At 36.7% G+C, this 27,219-nt stretch overlaps 1 protein-coding gene across 1 annotated transcript in view; it reads left to right on the top strand.

The window, feature by feature from the left end:
• The window catches only part of LOC150105703 (medium-chain acyl-CoA ligase ACSF2, mitochondrial-like), a 347,992-nt gene that overhangs the window by 271,917 nt on the left and 48,856 nt on the right, over positions 1–27,219 (top strand). The window contains exon 11 of the mRNA XM_090394533.1: positions 16,844–16,951. Coding sequence (XP_090250659.1) covers positions 16,844–16,951 — 108 coding nt within the window. The remainder of the gene's footprint in view (positions 1–16,843; positions 16,952–27,219) is intronic.

Raw genomic sequence — 27,219 nt, 5'->3', positions numbered from 1 at the left:
GATGACATATCACCATGCATCTTAAGGGAATGTTCCAGGGAATTGGCAGTAGCATTAGCATGCCTGTTTAAAGTTCCAAGGGAGTGGAAGGAGGGTAAAATTGTTCCACTGCATAAAGGTGGTGATAAGGCTGTAGCTTCAAATTATAGGTCTGTCTGTATATCTGGAGTAGTTGTGGTGAAGGTCCTGGAGAGATTGGAGAGAAGTAAGATACAGAAACAGGTTGATAAAACCACAGTATTCTCTGTGGTTATCAGCTTGGGTTTGTAAAGAGGAGATCATGTTTCACTAACTTACTTATGTACTATAACCGGGTGACAAATACCTTGGACAGGGGAGATGCATATACAGTGGTGTACTTAGATTTTGATAGACTGCCACACGATAAGCTCTTAATAAATTGAAACAGATGGGATTGGATAACAGACTTCTGAGTTGGATCAGTGACTGGCTGTCAGATAGGTATCAGAAAGTTGTATATGGGGGGTGCAGTATTCTGAAAAAGAAAGATAACTAGCGGTGTGCCACAGGGGTCAGTTTTGGGACCATTGTTGTTCAATTTGTATGTTAATGATATTGGGTTGGGTTTAACTAGTGATCTCCAGCTGTTTGCAGATGATGCAAAACTAAGGAGAGAGAGCAATGCAGAGTCAAGCAGATGTTATTGCCTTACAAGAGGACTTGAATAGATTGCATGATTGGGCAGGTAAGTGGAACTATCAGTTCATTGTTTCAAAGTGTGAGGTTCTGAGATTCTGTAAGCAACGATGGGATGCAAAGTACACTTGGTGGGGAAACTTTAACAGAAATAGAGGAGATGAGAGATCTAGGAGTGATGGTGGACAGGGACCTGAAATTCAGGGGCCACATTGCAAGTTGTGAAGACATCACATCGGATAATGGCAATAATGCAGAGGACCCTGACATGCAGAAATAGAGAGTTTATGATTCCATTGTATAAGGCTTTGATCAGGCCTCATATGGATCATTGTGCTCAGATTTGGTTGCCAGGTTTTCATTGTGATGAGGATATGTTGGAAAGGGTCCAAAGAAAATTCAGCAAGGTAGTCAGTGGTCTTTGGAATGTGGAGTATGAGGACAGATTGACAGAATGTAAGTTGCAGAGCCTCATGAATAGGAAGAAGGGGGGGGGGATATGATTGAGACATACAAGCTAGGCAGGGGGTTGTTATCAGGTTGACATGGAAGAAATTTTTCATAGAATGGGAGAAGGGAGTAGAACAAGGGGTATCACTGAAAACTGTATAAGGAGGAGTGAACAGAGGAGTGAGGAGTAGGTTCTTTGCATGGAGGGGGTGGTTGGTGATTGGAATGCATTGCCTGAGTGTGTTGTGGGTGTAGACACATTGAATTGGTTTAAGGCATGGTTGGATGAGCACTGTGTGCAATAGTGTGTGTGTTGGATGAGCACTGTGCAATAGTGTGGCCCACGATGAGGCTCTCACTCCATGGAGGTCAAATGTTAATAATAATAATAAATCTTACTGGGAACACTTAGTAGGGAAATCCCATCGTAATTCTCACATTGAGTTTTATTTCCCCTTTTTGTAGATAGTTCTATAAGTGCTCTACTCCAATCATCTGGAATTTGACTCTCCAACAAGGTCTTTTGAATTATGCAGTATAGTCACTGCAAAATTTTTATATCTCCATATTTTAGCATTTCAGGTTGAATATCATCTACTCCAGATACCATTCCACATTTCAGATTTTTGATACTTTTTTCTATTTCAAGTAGTACTGATATACACCTACGAATCAAAAAATTAGAATAATCAAAGAAAATGTGTTGAATGATTTGCAATTCTAATTTATTGCATAGAAAATAATTATTACCAAATATCCAAATCTACTTACTTTTAAATTATATAACCATGCAAACACATAAAAATGTAATATAAATTTATAAAAAAAAACTGCTATTTGAAAACATTCACAAAATTAGAATAATTTTTAATGTTATTCAAAACATTAGAATAATGTCAAAATAAATGCACAAAAATTACAGTCAAAGGGTAACAACATGATAATTAGTGTTTTATTGCATCCCCCTTAGCTTTTATGACCATTTGTAGATGGTTGGGCATATTATTTACTAGCAGTTCACAGTCTTTTTTTTTTTATCAAAAATATGCTCATATGGTCTGCAGATTAGAAACAAGTTCATTTGTTTTATGAAGCAACTTCTTGAAGACATTTCTTCATATTCCCCACAGATTTTCGATATGGTTTAAATCTGGTGAGTTTGCTGGCCAAGGAATTACGTTGATTTGCCTTTCTTTGAACCTTCTAGTAATCTTGGAAATGTGACAAGAAGCTGAATCTTGCTGAAAAAGGAAATCACCTTCACATAAATCTTCCAATGCCGTTATCATAAAATGCTCAAGAATTTCTCGGTATACTTTAGAATTGACTCTTTCGTACACAATACACAGCCTACTGGACCCTCTGAGTTCATACAAGCCCATACCATGACAGAGGTTTCAAATTTCACCAAATATTTCATGCATTCTTTATCAAATGTTTCTTGCTTAAGATGCTAAACACATATTCCTTGATGATTATAGAACACACACACAAAAGACATGCTTTCATCCCAAAAAAGTACCTTTTTCCTGTCCTGTTGACCCCACAACAGTCTTTGCTTACACCATCACACTCTAGCTGCCTTTTGCTTAGAAGTCATAAGTGACTTCATCTTAGCACATATGATTTAAACTCAATTTTTGAAGTCATCTCAATGTCATACATTTAGGCACATTCACACCTAGTTCTTTCCGTCTCCTGTGAGAATACCTTACACTTCAGAAGTGGTTTTTCTTCACACTATTCTTCAGTCTCCTATCATCTCTTGTTGTGGTTATTACCTTTCGACTGCTATTGTAGTGATTATTTTGAAAGCTCTGGTTATTAGAATACTGTCTTAATACTCTACTCATGCTTGCTTGAGAACATTTCAATTCCTTAGCTATAAACTGTTGAGCTTGGCCTTCTTTGTGTAGAGACACCGTATGAAACTTCTTAGCTTCCGATATGTCATTCATTCGACCCATGTTTAGCAAATGATTAACTGAAATCCATGCACAAACGATTCCTCACATGCAAGTCAGTCCTGCAGCTAGTGAAATGTATGCTATTTCTATGCTATCAGAAAAATTTGGAATATTCTAATATTTTGAACCACATTAAAAATTATTCTAATTTTGTGAATGTTTTCAAATAACATTTCTTATAATTTATATTACATTTTTATGTGTTTACATGGTTATATAATCTACAAAGTATATAGATTTAGACGATGCTAATTCTTATTTGGTAATAATTATTTTCTATGCAATAAATTAGAATTGCAAATAATTCAACACACTTTCTTTCTTTGATTATTCTAACTTTTTGATTTGGAGGTGTATATTCTGGTTGTCATTCCTGTTGAGTGTTTTCTGCCACTGTGCTGTCTCTGCTTGTTTCAGTTAGCAATCTTTGAAAGTAATTACTCCAGACATATAGAATATCTTTATCTTCAGTTCCCAATCCACCTTTATCATCCCTAGTTCCTTTTACAATACTCTTTCCTCCATTTCTAAGCTTGTTCATTAGTCTCCAGTATATTTTACCACCTTCCTGATCTTTATTCTCTATGTTCTAACTTGTTTAGCTTGTTTTACACATAGCTTAGCTTTCTAATATTTTTCTCTGTATTCTTTTATGGTATCTGCTGAATTACTTGCAAGAACCTTTTGCTATGCTTTTTTCTTTTCCTCATCTGCCTCTTTAACTTCCTGAGTCTACCTTAGAGTACTGATTTTTTTATCCTTGCAGATTACCTCACCGTACGACTTAAATAGCCAAATGAAAGAATTTTTAACAACTAGCTCTAATTCAGAGGTAAATAATAAGGTGTTGCACCTTTTCACTGCTTGTATATAGGAAATATATGACTTCTGTATTACTTCAACCTTGGTATCTCCCCCCCCCTCTCTCTCTCTCTCTGTGGGGGGGCATCTGTATGTGGTAGAGGGGACCTCAGAGTGGTGGTACTGACCCTTCTGTCTCTTTTTCTTTGCTTTTCTTCCCATATTTTTTGCTCTACTTCTCCTGAGCGTTTATTACTATCCTTTCTTTCAATCCACCATCACTGGGATCCAATGCCTTGTTTGCCATGCAGTGTAACCAGTGAACATTTGGAAAGGGAAATCCTGGTAGTCTTGGACTACTTTGCTTCTGCTTTGGCAAGACGGGCAGTCCTGGATTGCCCAGCAAGGATTAATTGGCTTGTGAGCTTGCCTGCAAGGGTAAACGGTGTTGCAGTAAATCTCTCATCCCATGTTCAGGGTTGGGATTCAAGGCTTGCTGTGGTATAGTCTTGGTGTTCCACTCCTGAGCACAATCGTTTGCCAGTCAGCAGGCATCCATGTGTTGCTACATGGTGGATGGGGGAAACTGGTGCTGAATCAAAAATCCCTTGAGCATGAATTCTTCATCCTCAAACATTTCAGGGGTCCTAAGAAAATCCCAACTAAGCGCTGATACTGTAAATACAGCATTTGGTAACAGAAGTACCAAAATAAGAAAAATAAGAAGGAAGAAAAAACATATATATGAATACTAGTATAAATGTCCCAGTATTTCTAATCATCCATTCAACAGGTGAATGGATGATACAGAAAAGTCAATACAGAAAATGTCACCCTTCTTTATTTAAAAGGGTTTAGAATGACTGGCAGGATCTCCCAAAAATGTTAAGAAATTACGTTCTGGTGATATCCTTGTAGAATCATCATGTCAGCAACATACTGAGAAACTACTGAGAGCAATATGAATAGGTGGAATAACAATCACAGTAACATCTCATTATACACTCAATTCTTGTAGAGGAGTGATATCAGAATGGGATCTCCTTGATGTTCCTGATTAAAAAATATGTTCAGAACTTAAAGATCAGGGAGTGACAGGTGTGAGGTGCATCCTGATATGTAGGGATGGCTACCTGGTTCCAACCAGGAGCATCATCCTTACTTTTGATGCACCTAAGCCTCCAACATCTGTAAAAGCATTATGGATGTACTCTGTAACTGTTATGTTACAGAGTACATCCATAATCCACTAAGATGTTTTAAATGTCAGAAATATGGGCATGCCCAAACTACCTTTCGTGCCTGCCGTGGTAGTAAAGAGCATGATAACAAATCTTGCTCTGCAAGAAAATCTAAATATGTTAACTGTCGTCAGGTAGATCATCCAGCTTACTCTCGTGCATGTCAGAAGTGGAAAGATGGAAAAGAAATACAAAAAAATTAAAACAGACGAAAATATATCATATCAGGATGTAAAAAAGGAAGTTAACCACTACTACACCTGTTCTGAGATCCTCTTATGCTGAGAAGGTGGCAGCTAAGAAAATGTCAACAGCATCTCACACACATATGTCTATTCCATCATCTGATAATTTCACCATCATCATGTATCTTGAGGATGCAGCACCATGTCCATCCAGTCTTCAGCTCTTCTTTTTATTTCAGCATAGTCGCATGATTCTGTTCATGATCTTATATTATCAAACCATGTCCTTCTTTTATTACCTCTTGATCCTCTTCCCATAATCTTTTCTTCTAAAACTGTTAGTGTCCTCTGTCCTGCTGATCCCTTCAATACATGTCCTGCCAGTCTCATCTTTCTTTGGATCATTTCCTGCAATAAAGATTTCTGTGTTTGTGACATGCTCCATCCATGAGATTTTCAGGGCTCTTCTGTAGCACAACATTTTAAAGGCCTTTATCTGTTGTCTTACTCTCTTCTTGAATACCCAGGTCTCACTTCCATATGTGAAAACTGGCCAGATCTTTATTTATCCAGAAGGCATCTTTAGCTATGGTAGTTCTTATTTTTATTTCTTTATGTTGTTTTCCATCTGCAGTAAAGTAGGTACCTAAATATTTGTATTCTGTTGTAGGCTCAATTTTTATATTGTCTATGAATATTTCTGGCTCTGATCTATTTTCTTTTGAAATGCTCATAAATTTGGTCTTTTTTGTATTTAAATGTAAGCTGAAATCTTTACCTCATTCAATTAGTAGGTGCAGTAGTTTGATTAATTTGTTTCTGTTGTCTGCAATTAGAGTGGTATCATCAGTATATCTAAGGTTGTTGTATTTTAAACCACTGATATTGATTCCTATATTTTGTTTTTAATATTTTTCATCACTGTCTCACTGTAAACATTAAATAAATTTGGTGAAAGGATGCAGCCCTGTCTAAATCCACTTTTTATTTTCACTTCATAAGTCTCAGAGTTAAACAGCTGCATTTTTTTTTTTTTTTTGTTTGGAGTAAATAATTTTTATAAGTTTACATGCACGATCTTCTAAGTCTAATTTTTCTAGAATGTTAAGCATTTTATTGTGTTTTACTTGATCGAAGGTTTTCTGAAAGTCTATGAAGCATATGTATATGTTCCTGTTCCTTTCAAGTGATCTTTCTAGTAATATTTTTAGTTCCAGGATAGCATTAATGATTCCCATTCTTCTTCTGAAGCCTTTCTGTTGTTCACTTAGTTTGCCAGTTAAGGCTCTTTCAATTTCTTTCAATTCAATTTTACTATACTTGAACTTTATAATCATGAGTGCTCTCTGTTGAGCGCATCAATTGCATGAACTGTGGTCTTACTATAGAGACAACTCCAAAAATGGTTCCATTCAATGAGAACCCACTTGTCAAAGAATTATGGCAAGGACCACAACTGGAGGTGGTCCTGCTCATGGAAGAGTAGCTATCTTAGTGAGGACAGTCATTCTCCTTTCCATCATGTCCAGCTTAATAATGCCAAGATAAACCACCAGACACCTGAAAGAAAAAAATGGATACTTCAGTATCCACTCAAATTAAACTTGCCAACTGATCCTGACACATCAGATGTATTGAATATTTTACCAGAGGAAGAGATGGACACTGGCCATCCATAATTCCCAAAAAACAATTGATAAATAGAAACCTGACAAATATAAGCTCTCAACCTTCCGAAAACCAGACTAGTGTATAAAGCCAAAACAATAGGAAACTTTTTACAATGAAATTGTTGTCGGTTTTGCCAGAATATCAATCATATCATTGTAGAAACACAAACCTTTGTGTTTCTGTCTACAAGAAACATATTTAAGACCCACTGAGGACCTTGCCTTAAGAAATTTCACTATTGTAAGCAAGGACAGAATTGGAGGCGGTACTGCTCATGGAAGAATAGCTATCTTGGTGATGATAGTCATCCTCCTTTCCATTTCATCTTAATAATGCTCTGGAAGTAGCAGCGATTCGCCTATCCGTGGGATTCATTATTATTATTATTACATGACACCTTCAGGGAGTCCAAAGACTCATCGAGGGAAGGCACCTATTCCACAACTCTCCATCTCCACAACTACTTTCATCATCTACACAAATGGCATCTACCGCTGACCACCACTGGTATTTTCGCAGACTATCACAAATATCCATGCCTATGGCGGGATTCAAACCTGTAGCCTTTTGGCTGGAGAGTGGATACACTAACCACTCGGCCTACCAGGTTGGCATTTCTTATTACAGTATGTTCAATTTATTTACCACCTAGTGCCTAGTTAAATGAAATTGATCTTGACTCATACTTCTTTTAAGTGACTTTAATAGTCACAATATTCTGTAAGGTAGTTCTATTTCTAGTTTTTCCCTTTCAGTCATTTCTGACCGTAGGTGACTTTGTAGGCATTGCTGAAAAAGTGTTCCTGGTAAGATTTTTACAGGGTTGTTCACCATTGCTCCCCCCCCCCCCCATTTTATCTGGGCTCGGGACTGGCATATGGATGGGACATATTCACAACTGTAATCCATGTGTGTTCACGGGGCCAGTTTGCCTGTTCTTGGGGGGGGGGCAGACAACTTGTGTTTCTGAGTGAAAAAACCCCTATCTCTGTATGAGACTGGCTAACTCACCTTTCATCAAAAGAGACCAAATAAAGGTTCCTCACTGATTGGAATCGAATCCAGGTCTTTCTGACCAAAGGGCTGCATCTATACTAAACTGAGCTATGGAGGTTCCATCTGTGGGATAGTGCCAACACAAAAAAAAAAAGATGAAGTCATATTATTGAATGAATCCTTGACAATAATGACCCCTCCCGTTTGAATAATAGACTCAAGACTTTTTACCAGATGCCTACCCGCTCATATTCTGCAATTGATCTTATAATTTGCTTCCCTTCCATTCTTCCACTGCTGACATGGGATGTTGAAGAGAGCATGTATGGAAATTATCACTTTCCTGTTCTTTGCACAATGTCTTCACAGGAACTATGTTTTCCTACATGAATGATCATATGGAAAATGGACCAAGCTGATTGGAACGCATTTTCCCATCTTGCAAAAGATGGGAAAATACTGATACAGTCAGTCAAACACCTATCAATGATACACTAAGATATGTAGCAGACTGCATTGTCCAGGTAGCAACAGCCTCTATTCCAGTAACATCATCTATAATCCCATTCTATCTAAAGCCTTGGTGGAACCCAGAGTGCCAGGCAGGCTATAAAAGATCCAACAGCATGGAGTGTATTTTGTAGATACTCCACCACATGAAAAATTAATAGCTTATAAGCATGCTCAGGCCAAAGCACTTTTATGAGACATCAGAATCAAAAACAAACTTGAATCCATTTATCTCATCTGACCAGTACCAAAACTATATGGGATTAAAATCCGTAAAATGAAAGGTAGATATAGAACACACTGTTTGTCTACCTTAGACCATAATGGATGTTTTATTGCTGATCCCAAAGCTATTGCAGACACTGTGGGAGAAAATTTTGCCAGAATCTCAGCAACAGTTACATTTTTAATATTGAAAGAGCATCAAGAGAAACAAAGGCTAAATTTTTCTATCAATGAGCTTGAGCCATACAATCATCCATTTGTTAAGGAGAACTAAATTGGTTCTTTTACTGTCTCACCCTAGTTCAGTAGGGCCTGATGACATCCATTATGAAATAATAAAACATCTACCATTATCTTGGTCCCCAGGATTTGAAGGGGATAAATTAACTGTGGAAAGGATACTGTGGATAAGGATCGGCTGAGGGAATGTGGACTGCAGAGTTTGGTAGTTAGAAGGAGAGGTGATATGATTGAGACTTTTTAACGGTTGAGAGGTGGTTACAGGGTTGACACTGGGGAGTTCTTTCGCTTGGTTGAACAGCAGGAAGGAGTGATGACAAGGGGCCATCCCTGGAAGTTACGAAAGGAAACTGTGAGCAAGAGGGTAAGGAGTGGTTTCTTTGCATGGAGGGTGGTTGAACCTGATAGAGTGGTGAGAGTGAGAATGGTTAACGAGTCTAAGGAGGGGGTATGATAGACTTTGTGTTTCCTAGGAGGGACTTCCCGTGATGAGTCTTGATAGACTGTTTCCTAGGAAGGACCTCTTTTGATGAGTCTTTTGACTCCATGGAGGCCTGAATAATAATAATAATAATAATATCTTTCATGGATCTCCTTCTCTTAGCAGAATACAATAGAATATTTGCAAAGGAAGAGTTTCCAGATTCTTGGTATAAGTTAGTTATCATTGCTATCCCAAAATCAGGAAAGGATCCAATACAAGCAAATAATTATCGACCTATTGCTCTGATCAGCTGTCTTTCTAAGACATTAGAGAAAATTGTTAATGCCAGACTTCTCTGATATTTAGAAAGGAACTATCTTCTCTCCAACATACAATGTAGCTTTCGAGGACATCGTTGAAAGTCACATTGTCAACTCTTAAACTTGTATAAGAGTTGCATTCCTGAAGCAAGAACATCTGGTTTCAATTTTCTTTGACATGGAAAAAGCTTATGAAACAACCTAGAGAATGACATATTAAAAGACCTCTATAACCTAGGTCTCAGAGGACACCTTCCCATATTTATTAAAAATTTTCTGTCCTGGCAAACTTTCCAAATCATACTGGGAAGTATGCTATCTCTGTCATATCATTAAGAAAAGGGTGTTCCCCAAGGCTCTGTCTTAAGTGTGTTACTTTTTGCTATCAAAGTTAACTCAATCACTGAATAGCTTCCTTCCACTGTAGACAATGCTCTATATGTTAATGACTTCACAATTTACTGTCATTCTTGTAACATGAGAGTGCAACTTCAGCAAGCAATTGATCATATCTCTCTCTCTCTCTATGGGCTCTTAGTTCAAGTTTTCAATAGAAAGAGGTGTTTGTGTACACTTCTGCCAAAAACATATTCTTCACCCTGATCTTGAATTAAGATCCTGCATAAGGAGTGTGTGTGTGTGTGAGAGAGAGAGAGAGAGCAGGGGAGAGAGAGAGAGAGGTTCTTTGTGTGGAGAGTGATTGGCGAGTGGAATGCATTGCCTGCAAGAGTGGTGAGTTCAGAAACTGTGAATGGATTCAAGTCACAGCTCGATGACCTTTTGGCATGAAAGAGTACAGACCTCCTGCAAACGAGTCCTTTGACTCCATGGAGGTCAGATAATAATAATAATAATATAATTTCTTGGCAAGTGTCATTTACTTTAGAAAAAAAACTTTCTACAACTTTCTTTGATCCAGAGTATTTTAATAATAAGGTAATACTCCCTTATATTACTTGTATATGCAAAATGTGTGACTTCTGCATTAATTCAACCTTGGTATTTTCCTGGTATATTCTTCATTTTTGAGGGTTGATTCTGGGGAGTAGAGTGGTTTTGCCTGTTACTGAGCACAATAACATTGGTTTATTAATACAGACATCTAAAGGTTACTGATGAAAGTTTGATGATTTTATGAGTGACTTTTGAATCAATCCATGAAATTTGTAGAGCACTCAGAATTTTCTGCACTGAAACTGTACCTTACTAAATGTCAAAACTGGTTTGGGATAGCAACCCTTCTTTTTATGCATAGAATTACACCCTCGATTTTACAGACTTCAGATTTAACGGACAAAATTTCCAGTCCTGATGTCACATGAAAATTAACACCCTGTTGATTTTAAAATGCTTTTAACCAAGATTTGCTTATAATTAAATGAGCAGGTTATTTTTTGTTATTAATGTCGTGTTATTTTTAACAAATTTTGGCGAATAGGCCATCATATGTTGGAAAAACACTGTAGAAATTTAGCTGACATAAATGAGTCGCCGCTCATAAAACATGTTTGGCGAATGATAAGCATGTGATCACACCAATTGCATGTCTGGTAATTGTAATTGGTTATGTAATTACATAGCCAATTACAATATATGTTATGTAATTGGTTCTTTTGTAGCGTGCCGTGACTTTCTGCGGCAGTTTTAATGCATGCCGGCCGATGTTTCGACATACACTGAGCCACACCCAGTAATGTGCATTTGTTTACTCGCAAGACCCATTCAATATAAATTTAAAATTAGATATGTATGAATGGTGAAACACATCTTTGTAACCCTAACCTTAAAATCAAACGGAAAAGAGTTATTACCATATTTGCCGGCATATAAGATGCACCCCCTTTTTTGTTCACATTTTTTACAGCAATAAGGAAATAAATTTCAGGAAAAAAAAACTTTATCACTGAATATTATAATGAATTTACAGTATTTCAAATATAAAGTAATAAGTAGGTCTGCTTTCAACAAATATCCTAATCTAACTAAGAAAGAGTACCCACCTTTTAATCTTCTTCGTCAAAACCCAGAAATTCATCTCCAGAGCTAAATAAGAGACTCTTGAAACCTGTTCTAAATCAGAATCTGACACCTCATACAACAAATTGTCCTCTGTACCATCCAGTGCATTACTAATGCCATACTTCTTAAATGATTTAACCACTGTCTCAGTTTTCACAGCATCCCATGAAGCTTTGACCGACTCACAAACTTGTGAAATGCTAGGCCTCTTCCTGATGGCATAACCTTAAAATCTGAAGACTGCATCCAACAGATGCAGTGTTCCACTTCGCCTTCATAAATCCCTTAAATGGTTTATTAACATGCTTCAACCTTTAGACATCTAAAGGTTGAAGCTGACTAGTTAGATCTCCTGGAATTACAGCTAAATGAGTTTTCAATTCCTTGAGTTTATTTTTAACATCTTCTGTTCTGTGAGAACGAAACTGATCCCATACTAGCAGGGCAGGCTTCTTCCACAGTCTGCCAGAGCACCTAGACCAAATGTTATCTATCCATAACTGGAATACTAGAATGTATTCCAGTAACTGGAATACACAACTAACGTAACTGGAATTCTCTCACACACCGCAAGGAAGCAAGAAAGAAATAGCATAACTCGGAACAGAGAAAATTTCCAGAAATGAAAGTAATAAAAAAACTAAGTATCGGCATATAAGATGCACTCTGTTTTTCAGACCTATTTTCAAAGAAAAAAGTGCATCTTATATGTCAACAAATATGGTAATTTAACGTTAAATCAAAAATTAGAAGTCATACAAAAGTTGGATTCGGGAGTGTCTATGAAATTTAACTTTACATATAGAAATACATAAAACTGCTAAATGAAACAAGCAGTGATGACAGCACAGTGATAAAAAACACTGACCAGGCATGCAGTCAGGAATACATATCCATACTTGAAGTAGAAAAAGCCATCAAAGGCTTGAAATGTGGAAAGGCAGCAGGAGTAGATGATATTCGACCAGAAATGCTGAAGTATGGTGGTATAAGAGTCTTACAGTGGCTGCACTGCATAGTTCAGAAAGCCTGGACAGAGGGACGAATTCCCGATGATTGGAGTAGAGCTCTCATAGTACCCATATATAAAAAGGGAAATAAAACTGAATGTGAGAATTACAGAGGTATTTCCCTACTGAGTATTCCTGGCAAGATCTATGCAAGTATACTTGAGAAACTGTTGAGAAGAATTGTGGAAGAAAAGCTTGGTGAAGAACAAGCTGGATTCAGGCCAAATAGAGGCTGTCAGGATCAGATCTTCACTTTACGACAAATAGTCGAGAAAGCATGGGAATATAACAAAGATCTGTATTTAAGTTTTGTCGATTTGGAAAAGGCATATGACAAGGTACCAAGAGAGAAGCTATTCAATACGCTGCAGTTATATGGTGTCAATGGGGCATTATATCAAGCAATACTTAGTCTTTATTTGAGTTGTGAGTCAGCAGTTAGAATTGAAGGAAGTACAGGAAGATGGTTTAATGTTAAATCTGGTGTGAGACAAGGATGTACATTATCCCCTCTGTTATTCATTATCTATATGGATCACATTATGAAGGAATGTGGTATTAAACCTGATATCAAAATTGGAGGTGTTAATGTCAGCTCTCTGCTTTATGCGGATGATGTTATACTTCTAAATAAATCCGCTACAAGTCTGCAAGATTCTCTGACTAAATTGAATAGCTGTTGTAATAGATATGGTATGAAGGTCAGCAATAAAAAGACAAAGACAATGAAAATAGGCAGAATCATTGAAAATGTCAACTGTATTGTGAATGGAGAACCTGTGGAACAAGTAAAAAATTTCAGCTACTTAGGCACAATTTTTACTGAAGATGGTAAACTAAATATAGAAATAGACAACAGAATCAGCAAAGCTGGTATCGTGGGAAGTCAATTGAATAAATTCATATGGAATAAGAAAGAAATCAGTCGGAACACTAAATTAGCTGTATACAAGACAGTGTTCAAACCAATTTTAACTTATGGATCTGAGAGCTGGGTCAGAAGTAAAACACTTGACCAAAGACTAGAGACCACAGATATGAGAGTCCTGAGAAAGATTAGAGGCGTGAACAGATGGCATCAATGGCAATATCATATTAAAAATGAGGATATTAGGAAAGAACTTGACGTTGTCAGCATCCAGGAATGCGTTAGCAGAGCTAATCTCAGATGGTATGGTCACTTAAATAGAATGGGAGAGGAAAGATTAGCAAAACAAGTGTTCTCTGTCAGGTTGGCAGGAAAACGACCCAGAGGAAGACCAAGATATAGGTGGATTGATACGGTACAAAGTGCCTTAGACGATAGAAATATAAGATCTGATAATGTTGGAGTCTTGACAAGTAACAGACTGATTTGTAGGAAAATTGTAGATAGGAAGTTAGTAATGATGTAATTTTTTCATGTAGTACTGTCATATCCTGTACACCCCTTGAGGGTACATGGCAGGAATTTGATGATGATGATGATGATGATGAAATACATATAGAAAACCTTTCTGTGAAATTGAACTTTTCATAGATACAGTACTTAATTTTAATTGCATAAAAGTTTCTACATAAGTAAAAACATATAAATTAGCTAATTTGTCAATTGTTTAACATATGCATTTGGAAAATCTACTTTATTATATAACGGACTTTCAGATTTAACAGACATCCCCTCACCCGAATTAGTTCATCATATCGAGGTTTTACTATATGCATATCTGAAAGGAAGTGTGCCTCTGCCTTATGGGATACTAAGACAATTGATATGAAGTCACCAGTCTGTATACAAGCAAATTAGTCATGAAAATAGTGTAGGTGCAAACTTTATTTGCTTACACCTAGGTAAACAATTAAACAAGAATATAATTTTTTGGCAAGTATAATTTACTTTATTATTATTATTATTATGTGACACCTCCAGGGAGTCCAAAGACTCATCGAGAGAGAGAGTGTGCCAACAGCATCAAACGATTGCACCCCTTCCAACTACTAACTGCACTCCAACTTGCTTAACTTTTTGTGAGCCATTAGTAGTAGAGGCTCTAGCAATTGACCAACCTTTGCTGGCTTTTAGTTATATTAAAGTTATATTATATATATATATATATATTAGGATAACCAAGTTATTTTATAAACTTGGTTATTTTAACTCCTAATCCCAAGTATGCAAACAATTAAGTTTGTGCCTGAAACAAAGTTCAAGTCTAAAGATGTTACAACACCAGGGCAACTCATTGTAAAGGTGGGTAAAGCTCTGATCACTATTCTTAGTATTTTCCCATAAGGTAAAGCACATCTCACTAGAAGATGTATACCGCAATGCATTATGGGTGGGGTCACTACCCATACCGATTTCAACCTTTTTTGAGGTCTCCTCAGTTATTACTATAACCTAAATACTAAGGTTATAGTAATATAGTAATACAGAGCCTTATCAACTTAACCTATAGGAGTTGCAACAAGGTGTTTTTATTTTTAATAAAAATCTCTGGAGGAGATATAGATGTAATCAATAGGAGTTAAAATAACCAAGTTTATAAAATAACTTGGTTATCCTAATATACAATATCCCCAAGGTAAAAAATTGATTACATCTATATCTCCTCCAGAGATTTTTATTAAAAATAAAAACACCTTGTTGCATCTCCTATAGGTAAAGTTGATAAGGCTCCGCATTACCATAACCTTGGTATTTAGGGTCTAGCTACTCACTGAGGAGACCTCAAAAAAGGTTGAAACCGGTCTGGGTAGTGACCCCACCCATAATGCATTGTAGTATATACATCTTCTAGTGAGATGTGCTTTACATTATGGGAAAATACTAAGAATAGTGATCAGAGCTTTACTCACCTTTACAATGAGTTGCCTTGGTGTTGTAACATCTTTAGACTTGAACTATGTTTCAGGCACAAACTTAATTGTTTGCATACTTGGGATTAGGAGTTAAAATAACCAAGTTTATAAAATATAAAATAACTTGGTTATCCTAATATACAATATCCTCAAGGTAAAAAAATTGATTACATATACATATATATATACACATATATGACATATATATGACAATATTACATGATTAAGTTAACATTATTATCATCATTATTAACAATATTATTATTAACTACATGATAAACTTAATGGGCCAGATAACTGAGAAAAGACCTCCACATTCTTTTAAGGAATGAAAAGAGACTGGGGCTTCCGATGTGTATTTAGACTTATGTGCTGGCCTACACTCATGATTACATTTAATGGAATGAATACAGCACAGAGAATAATGAAACAATAGGTTTAATCATTTCTATATGTTCAGACATCTTCAGTAATACAATATTAAAATAATAATATCACACACAATAATAAGTGGAAGCAATTAGACTATTTCTAAAGTCCTATAAGGGTGTCCCTCATAGGACTTTAGAACAGGAGTCCTAAGAATTAGTTTCCCAAATCTTGGGAAGTTTAGTATATGCATATTTATTTAGATTTAGCTCATTCTAAAAAGAGTCTCTAAATGAACAAGAATGAGCTGGCAAACTAGGACTTAGCTGACCAAACTGTGCTCTGTATTGGCTTAGACCAGAAATAAATGTGATGATGTGTGTGTGTGTGTGTGTGTGTGTGTGTGTGTGTGTGTGTGTGTGTGTGTGTGTGTGTGTGTGTGTGTGTGTGTGTGTGTGTGTGTGTGTGTATAGTATCCTATACATCCCTTGAGAGTGTGTATATATATTATTATGTGACACCTCCAGGGAGTCCAAAGACTCATCGAGGAAGGGCACTCACTCTACAGCTCTTTATCTCCACCGCTCAATCCGCCAACTACAATGAACCGAAACTACACTAACGGCATCTACCGCTCACCACCACTAGTATTTTCACAGAAAATCACAACATCCACGCCCACAGCAGGATTCAAACCCGCACCCTCTTGAATGGAAAATGGATACACTTACCATTCGGCCAACCAGGCCAGCATATATATAAAAAGAAACCGATGATGATGACAATGATTATCTGATATATAGCATGTCATTTTCTTAATTGATATTATTAGTAAAATAAAAGTCCAACTTTTTCGTCTTGTTTTTTTTAATGTGTGACATTTCTGAAATGAATTATATCTAAATATTTTATTTCAGGTTGCATACGGAACGACAGAAAACAGTCCTGCCATAACATGTACTCTTTCTTCTGATAGTACAGACAAGATATTCTTCACTGTTGGTAAGCCACTTGATCATATAGAGGTATGTATTTTATTTAATAAATATAAAGTACTAAGCTTATAATAGTCTACAACAGTGTTTATTTCTGCATTTGTAGGTTTCCATGACAGTTACCCACATAGAAGTATATTTCACAATTTCCATAGCAAGGTTTTTCCAACTCTGCAGTCATTTCTCAAGATTAAGAATAGTGCAAGAATTTTCAGTATGAACTGCATCTCAGCATGGAGGATGCAAGCATTTGGAAAGATTGTTGTTTTCTGGGCTAGTGCTAAGACAGGAAAACTAGAGTTCAGGGCCTTGTGTGGAGATAATAGCTTGGGAATTGTGAGGGTGTATAGTATATTACTGAGCTAGTGAAATCTGGGGAGAGTAATAATAGGTTTAGCAATACTGATAATGTCCTAGTTTTTCTGTATTAAATGGCAGGACTCTCAGAAATAAAGGAAATGATTTGTGGCATCGAGAGACTGTCTGAAGATCATTGGTATCCGTGAAATGTGGTTGACAGAAGATATCCTTACAGGAATAGAAATAGTATATTACTGAGCTAGTGAAATCTGGGGAGAGTAATAATAGGTTTAGCAATACTGATAATCTCCTAGTTTTTCTGTATTAAATGGCAGGACTCTCAGAAATAAAGGAAATGATTTGTGGCATTGAGAGACTGTCTGAAGATCATTGGTATCCGTGAAATGTGGTTGACAGAAGATATTCTTACAGGAATAGAAATAGAGTGCATAACATATTTCATCTGGTTAGGGTGGGTAGACAGGATAATGATGATAATAAGTTAGTTATTCTTAGTTAAATGATGATAAGCTGGTTATAATAAATGATGAGTTGTATCCTCTCAGAGTAAAGAAAGAACACTGCTGGCTTTGAGAGCTTAATGGTGTGAGGGAGAAGTGGACAGGATATTGAATGGGATGTTGCTATAGGCTTAGGAATATAGTGTGATGAATAGGAAATGTTTAGGTATATTTGTTTGGAAAGCACACTATGAATAAACATCATGGGAGGGGGGGCGAGGAACTGAACTATAATATGTTATGTTATGTTATTATTAGACACCTCCAGGGAGTCCAAAAACTCATCGAGGGAGAGTGTGCCAACAGCATTGAACGATTGGTCCCCTTCCAACTACTACATTTTCCGAATAACTTTTATAAGAAATTTCTGCGGGTTCACAATCCATTTCAGGCTTGCACTCATAATAAAGACCTTTCGTTATCGAAAAAAGAACAGCTAATTGAGCTTTCAAGTAACAGTGAGCTTTAAATGCAATTCTGGATCTCGCCTTCAGTGAGAAGTGAATTTCCCGAATTATCTGACGAAGCATCGAAAATCATCATGCAGTTTTCTACAACTATCTTTGCGAGAAAGGATTTTCATCGTTCCTTCTAATACAAATAAAATACAGAATTCGTCTTAATGTGTGTGCCGATCTTCGACTGAAGTTGACCAATATTGAGCCAGATATCCAGCAACTTTGCAAGATCGAGAAGCTCATCCATCTCATTAAAAGTAAATAGTAATGTAATTATATCATATTATTTATTTGTTTAATAAAAATTAAAACTTTGTTCAATGATGATACGCTTTTAATTGTTTACTTCCAAGTTAATTATGTTTCCATATATATTCAAAACATGCTTTTAGATTTATTATGTTATAAATGGCACAGTTTTTCCCAAATGTTGGTAATCTCCCACATATGTTTTTTAAAAAATTACATAACTTAGTGGTCCATAGAATTGTTTTAGGCATTTTAGTGGTCCTTGGGATTAGAAAGTGTGAGAAACGCTGTCCAATAGCTGTCTGAGCCAGGCCAGAGAGGATCACTGGTATCATGTATTGGCGAATCATTGCAGATGCTCAGTCATAGGTCATGTGCGATATGCTCGTATTCTGTGTTATTTTGCATTGAGTTTGTTGAAAAGCATGTCTTGAACTTGAAACTTAGCTTTCCATCTCTGAAGAGTAACCTTTACAGTACGTAAATTCTTCAGTAACATTTTAAAGTTAAATTTGTAAAAGATTTTATTTTATTTTTCGGATTTTGTGCTTTAAATTATGGCTGAAAAACGTACACAGAGTATTTTATTGAACTATTTCAAAAAAAAAGCAAAAAAGGATGATTTAAATGTTAGTAGCAATGTTGGCGCTATTAATATTGTCAATACTGATTTTGATTCTGTTTCCCCAGTCATAGATCAGACAAAACCATTGAATTATCCAGAAGAAAGTACTTCCTTAGTTATGAATAATTCTCACGACATCGTATTGTTGAAAGAACAAACATTCAATTCTGATGATAATTTAGATATTATCAAAAAGTTGTGGAAACCAGAACCAAATTTTAATTTTCCTGCAACCTGTGCTGCAATTCACAACCGAAGTTTTCAATACATATGGCTTGAAAAATTTACATGGCTTGTGTACTCTCAAGTTAAAAATAGTGCGTACTGTAAGTATTATGTGTTTTTTTGCACCTGCTAATGTTGGAAAATCTAAATCTGAAGTTACCTGGGCAGTTAGTTACACAAGGTTATAATAATTGGAAGAAAGCCATTGAGAAATTTAATAATCATCAAAAAACAAAATATCATATAACGGCTGTTATGACTTATGAAAGGCTAAACAATATTCGAGATGAAAAATGTATTCCAGTCAATCGACAAATTGATAGATAGTGCATCACAAGCTGCAGTTAATTGGAAACAATTAGAACCGATTATAAAAACAGTGCTTTTATGTGGTCGGCAAAATATACCCTTGAGAGGATATTGTTATTATGGAGAATTTTCATTTGAACAGGAGCCAATTGCCAATGAAGGCAATTTTTGAGCTTTTTTAAGAATGAGAATCGATGTGGGTGATGACAACTTGGCTGAACATTTTAAACATTCTGCCAAAAACACTACCTACATTAGCTGGAACATATAAAATCAAATTATAAATGCATGTAATGAAATCATTTTTTGCTGATGAAACTTGTGATATCTCTACCACTGAACAACTTTCCTTGTGTGCCAGATATATAGACGAAGAAAATGACAACAAAGTTTATGAACAATTTTTACAATTTACTCCTGTTACAAGCACTACAGGAAAAATCTTATCCCACAAAATATTAGAAAATTTCAATAATTATGGCATTGATTTGTCATAATTGTGTGGGCAAGGTTATGATGGCGCCGCATCAATGAGCAGAAAGTTTAATGGTGTCCAATCTCACATATCAGCTATATATCCACAAGCATTATATGTTCATTGTGCATCACATAGTTTGAATTTGGCAATTGGAAATGCTGTATCTGTGACTGAAATAAGAAATTGCATTGGCATAATTGAAAAGGAACACAATTTCTTCAATACCCCTAAGAGACAGGATGTCCTTGTCGACAACATTGATAAATATTATTATTATTATTACCCCAAGACCTCATGGACTCAAAGACTCATCTGGGAGGTCCTTTTATCACACACACAGCTCATCATATATAGCCTTGAACACATTCAAACGCCTTGCAGACACCACAGTCTCAGGCAAGGCATTCCAATCATTTACAACTCTGCACAAAAAAACCTGCCTCTCACTCCCATACCACTCTTTATACGGTTTCAAGGGATGACCTCTGGTTCTACCCTGGTCTCCCACAATTTTCTGTAGAACTTCTGCAGCACTAATCCTATAACAACCCCTTAATAACTTGTAGGTCTCTATCATATCTCCCCTCTTCCTCCTGTCCACCAGACTCTGCAAATTACATCTTCTCAATCTTTCCTCATACTCAACATTCCAGAGGTCAGAAACTACCTTAGTCAATTACCTTTGGACCCTTTCCAATCTCTTCATCCTTCCAAAAACCAGGTGACTAAATCTGGGCACAATAGTCCATGTGTGGCCTAATCAAAGCCTTATACAATGGAACAAGAATCTCCCTACTTCTACACGTCAGTGTCCTCCGCATCATTCCCAGAAGCCTTTGTGTTGTCTTAAAAATTTTGCTATGTGTCCCCTAAATTTCAGATCCTTATCCACTATCACCCCCCCCAGATATCTTATTCTTTCACCTCCAACAATATATCCTCACCAAGCATAAATTCTGCATCCCATCTTTGTTTTCCAAATTTTAAAACCATACATTTTACAACATTGACTCACATCCACATTTCCGTGCCCAGTCACTCAATTTATTCAAGTCTTCTTGTAAGGCCACAACATCTTCACTACTCTTCATGGTTCGTCCCAACTTTGAATCATCTGCAAACAACTGAATATCTCCATCCAAATCTTCACCTATATCGTTAATATACAAATTAAACAGTAATTGCCCTAAAACAGACTCCTGAGGCACTCCACTAGTGACTTTCCTTTTCCTGGATATTGCCCCCCCATACACAACTTGTTGATACCTATCAGATAGCCAGTCTCCAATCCACTATACTAATCTAATATCCAACCCCATCTGCTCTAGTTTGACTGTCAACTTATCTTGAGGTACTCTATCAAAAGCCTTTGCGAAATCCAAGTATATTACTGTGTATCCTTTTCCTCTGTCCAAGGAAACAGTCACTTTATTGTAATAAGTAAGTAGATTACTAAAACATGACCTCCCTTTAGCAAATCCATGCTGTCCATCAAAGATTATACCATTGTTGTCAACCCAACTCTGGATCCTAGTTCTCACAAGCTTCTCCAACAACTTAACCACAACACCTGACACACAGATAGGCCTATAGTTTGATGCTCGAGTTCGATCACCTCCTTTATGAAGTGGCACAATCTTGCCCTCTTTCCACTCCTTAGGGACTTGACCGAGTGCAAGACTCATATTAAAAAAATATGTTAAGACAGGTGTCAACTCCCTGGCACATTCCTTCGGAATACGTGGTGATATATTATAAATATACACCGGATACTAAGAGACAGAAACTACGCCAAGTTTGCCTGACTAGGTGGGTGGAACGACATGAAGCCATCATAACCATGGTGGAATTATATCATGCAGTGATTCATAGTCTTGGAACAATTATTTCTTGGGAAGACAGAGACTTATCCTCTAATGCAAAATGTTTGAATAATTCATTGTGTGAATTTGGTTTTATAATATCTTTATTTAGCTTGCAAAAAATATTTGCATACACCTTACCATTGTCTAAAATAATGCAAAAATTTGACAGTGACCTCTTAATTGCCCTAAATTTTGTTGATGATGTTGTGGCTCAATTAAATACAATTATTGAATCACCAGATTCTTCATTTAAAGATATTTACGATGAAGCATGTATAAAAGCCAATAATTTTAATATTGACATTAAAAAGCCAAGCACTACATTAAAACAAACATTAAGGACCAATGTTCCAGTTGATTCTGTAGAAGAGTATTTCAGGAGAATATTTCCAATCCATTTATTGACCAAATATTGACTCAACTTCAGGAACGTTTCACTCAGCACAGCAACTTTTGAAAAAAATTTTTTCTCTTCTACCAAATGGAAAAGATGCTCCAACAACAAGTGCAATGGAAAATTTTCGTCAGTTGTGTGAATTTTATTCGAGTGATTTGCCTTATACTAATCCAGTAATTTTGAATGCTGAATTCAAGTTGTGGTATAAGAAATTTGAAAAACCGTTTGCAATAGCTCCGTACAAAAATGCTGTTGATGCAGTTTCAAAGTGTGACAAAGATATATCCTAACATCTGTAACTTTGTAAAAATATTTGCAATGCTTCCGGTAACAACATGCATCAGTGAAAGGTTATTTTCTAACTTACGCCTTTTAAAAACCTATTTAAGATCTACCATGACACAATCGTGATTGAACAGACTGACTTTGCTGTATATATTATTATTATTATTACCCCAAGACCTCAAGGAGTCAAAGACTCATCTGGGAGGTCTTTTTATCTCACACACATCTCATCATACCGCGTCTTAAACACATTCAAACTCCTTGCAGACACCACACTCTCAGGCAAGGCCCAATCATTCACAACTCTGCATGAAAAAAACCTGCCTCTCACTCCCCTACTCACACTCTCTTTATACAGTTTCCAGGGATGACTGCTGGTTCTCAACTGATCTCCCACTATTCTCTGTAGAACTTCTCTACCATTGATCCTAAAACAACCCCTTACTAACTTGTAGATCTCTATCATATCTCCCCTCTTCCTCCTGTCCACCAGACTCTGCAAATTACATCTTCTCAACCTTTCCTCATGCTAGACATTCCAGTCAGAAACTACCTTAGTCAGTCGCCTTTGGACCCTTTCCAACATCTCTTCATCCTTCTGAAAACCTGGTGACCAAATCTGGACAAATAGTCCATGTGTGGCCTAATCAAAGTCTTATACAACGGAACAAGAATCTCCCTACTTCTACACGTCAGTGTCCTCCGCATCATTTCTTTGTGTTGTCTTCACAATTTTGGTGATGTGTCCCCTAAATTTTAGATCCTTATCCACCATCACCCCAAGATCTCTTTATTTCCTCTACCTCCAACAATATATTCTCACCAAAAATAATTTCTGCATTCCATCTTTGTTTTCCAAATTTTAAAACCTTACATTTTGCAACATTGAGCTCACATCCCCATTTCCGTGCCCAATCACTCAACTTATACAAGTTTTCTTGTAAGGCCACAACATTTTCACTACTCTTTATGGTTCGTCCCAACTTTGCATCATCCACAAACAACTGAATATCTCCATCCAATTCTTTGCCAATATCATTAATATACAAGTTAAATAGTAATAGCCCTAAAACAGACTCCTGAGGCACTCCACTAGTGACTTTCCTTTTCCTGGATATTGCCCCCCCATACACAACTTGTTGATACCTATCAGATAGCCAGTCTCCAATCCAATATACTAATCTAATATCCTACCCCATCTGCTCTAGTTTGACTGTCAACTTATCTTGAGGTACTCTATCAAAAGCCTTTGCAAAATCCAAGTATATTACTGTGTATCCTTTTCCTCTGTCCAAGGAAACAGTCACTTTATTGTAATAAGTAAGTAAATGACTAAAACATGACCTCCCTTTAGCAAATCCATGCTGTCCATCAAAGATAATACCATTGTTGTCAACCCAACTCTGGATCCTAGTTCTCACAAGCTTCTCCATCGACTTAACCACAATACCTGACACACAGATAGGCCTATAGTTTGTTGCTTGAGTTCGATCACCTCCTTTATGAAGTGGCACAATCTTGCCCTCTTTCCACTCCTTAGGGACTTGACCGAGTGCAAGACTCATATTAAAAAAATATGTTAAGACAGGTGTCAACTCCCTGGCACATTCCTTCGGAATACGTGGTGATATATTATAAATATACATCGGATACTAAGAGACAGAAACTACGCCAAGTTTGCCTGACTAGGTGGGTGGAACGACATGAAGCCATCATAACCATGGTGGAATTATATCATGCAGTGATTCATAGTCTTGGAACAATTATTTCTTGGGAAGACAGAGACTTATCCTCTAATGCAAAATGTTTGAATAATTCATTGTGTGAATTTGGTTTTATAATATCTTTATTTAGCTTGCAAAAAATATTTGCATACACCTTACCATTGTCTAAAATAATGCAAAAATTTGACAGTGACCTCTTAATTGCCCTAAATTTTGTTGATGATGTTGTGGCTCAATTAAATACAATTATTGAATCACCAGATTCTTCATTTAAAGATATTTACGATGAAGCATGTATAAAAGCCAATAATTTTAATATTGACATTAAAAAGCCAAGCACTACATTAAAACAAACATTAAGGACCAATGTTCCAGTTGATTCTGTAGAAGAGTATTTCAGGAGAATATTTCCAATCCATTTATTGACCAAATATTGACTCAACTTCAGGAACGTTTCACTCGGCACAGCAACTTTTGAAAAAAATTTTTTCTCTTCTACCAAATGGAAAAGATGCTCCAACAACAAGTGCAATGGAAAATTTTCGTCAGTTGTGTGAATTTTATTCGAGTGATTTGCCTTATACTAATCCAGTAATTTTGAATGCTGAATTCAAGTTGTGGTATAAGAAATTTGAAAAACCGTTTGCAATAGCTCCGTACAAAAATGCTGTTGATGCAGTTTCAAAGTGTGACAAAGATATATCCTAACATCTGTAACTTCGTAAAAATATTTGCAATGCTTCCGGTAACAACATGCATCAGTGAAAGGTTATTTTCTAACTTACGCCTTTTAAAAACCTATTTAAGATCTACCATGACACAATCGTGATTGAACAGACTGACTTTGCTGTATATATTATTATTATTATTACCCCAAGACCTCAAGGAGTCAAAGACTCATCTGGGAGGTCTTTTTATCTCACACACATCTCATCATACCGCGTCTTAAACACATTCAAACTCCTTGCAGACACCACACTCTCAGGCAAGGCCCAATCATTCACAACTCTGCATGAAAAAAACCTGCCTCTCACTCCCCTACTCACACTCTCTTTATACAGTTTCCAGGGATGACCGCTGGTTCTCAACTGATCTCCCACTATTCTCTGTAGAACTTCTCTACCATTGATCCTAAAACAACCCCTTACTAACTTGTAGATCTCTATCATATCTCCCCTCTTCCTCCTGTCCACCAGACTCTGCAAATTACATCTTCTCAACCTTTCCTCATGCTAGACATTCCAGTCAGAAACTACCTTAGTCAGTCGCCTTTGGACCCTTTCCAACATCTCTTCATCCTTCTGAAAACCTGGTGACCAAATCTGGACAAATAGTCCATGTGTGGCCTAATCAAAGTCTTATACAACGGAACAAGAATCTCCCTACTTCTACACGTCAGTGTCCTCCGCATCATTTCTTTGTGTTGTCTTCACAATTTTGGTGATGTGTCCCCTAAATTTTAGATCCTTATCCACCATCACCCCAAGATCTCTTTATTTCCTCTACCTCCAACAATATATTCTCACCAAAAATAATTTCTGCATTCCATCTTTGTTTTCCAAATTTTAAAACCTTACATTTTGCAACATTGAGCTCACATCCCCATTTCCGTGCCCAATCACTCAACTTATACAAGTTTTCTTGTAAGGCCACAACATTTTCACTACTCTTTATGGTTCGTCCCAACTTTGCATCATCCACAAACAACTGAATATCTCCATCCAAATCTTTGCCAATATCATTAATATACAAGTTAAATAGTAATAGCCCTAAAACAGACTCCTGAGGCACTCCACTAGTGACTTTCCTTTTCCTGGATATTGCCCCCCCCATACACAACTTGTTGATACCTATCAGATAGCCAGTCTCCAATCCAATATACTAATCTAATATCCTACCCCATCTGCTCTAGTTTGACTGCCAACTTATCTTGAGGTACTCTATCAAAAGCCTTTGCAAAATCCAAGTATATTACTGTGTATCCTTTTCCTCTGTCCAAGGAAACAGTCACTTTATTGTAATAAGTAAGTAAATGACTAAAACATGACCTCCCTTTAGCAAATCCATGCTGTCCATCAAAGATAATACCATTGTTGTCAACCCAACTCTGGATCCTAGTTCTCACAAGCTTCTCCATCGACTTAACCACAACACCTGACACACAGATAGGCCTATAGTTTGTTGCTTGAGTTCGATCACCTCCTTTATGAAATGGCACATTATTGCCCTCCTTCCACTCCTTAGGGACTTGACCGAGTGCAAGACTCATATTAAAAAAATGTCAAGGCAGGTGTCAACTCCCTGGCACATTCCTTCAGAATACGTGGTGATATATTATCAAGTCCCACAGCCTTATTTACATCTAGTTTACACAACTCCCCAAACACCTCTTGCCCACTTACATTCAGTCTCCCCTCCCCATCATCAACTGCTCTCAATCTCTCCATAAAGTCACATTCACAAAATTGAAAGATCTTTATGAACTACTCGTTTAGTATCTCCACCACACATTCTGCAACAGCTGTCTTTATACCATTTTCTCCAATCAATGTCACCCTTACATAATCATTCTTTCTTTTGCTGGCTACTTATCGAAAGAACTCCCTAGGATTCTTTTTGGCTTTATTAGCTAATTGCTGTTCATACCTCTCTTTAGCTACTCTCACCAACCAAGTCACCCTCCTTGCCTGGTCTTTGTAGACCTCATGAAATTGGTTATTTCCACTTCTCTTATGCTGCCTCCACAATGCCCTTTTTCTCTGTATCGCATGCTTAATCTCTTTATTCATCCTTCTCACACCTACCTTATTTAACCTTCTCACCCTTGCAATACATTTAGACATTGCATCTACTAGATAGTTT

The sequence above is a fragment of the Typopeltis vanoorti genome, chromosome 6 (genome assembly GCF_054136105.1).
Source record: "Typopeltis vanoorti isolate ZY-2024b chromosome 6, IOZ_Tvanoo_1.0, whole genome shotgun sequence".
Lineage (NCBI taxonomy): Eukaryota > Metazoa > Arthropoda > Arachnida > Uropygi > Thelyphonidae > Typopeltis > Typopeltis vanoorti.
Note: the sequence above shows the minus strand (reverse complement) of the source record. Positions and strands in the feature narration are given on the sequence as shown.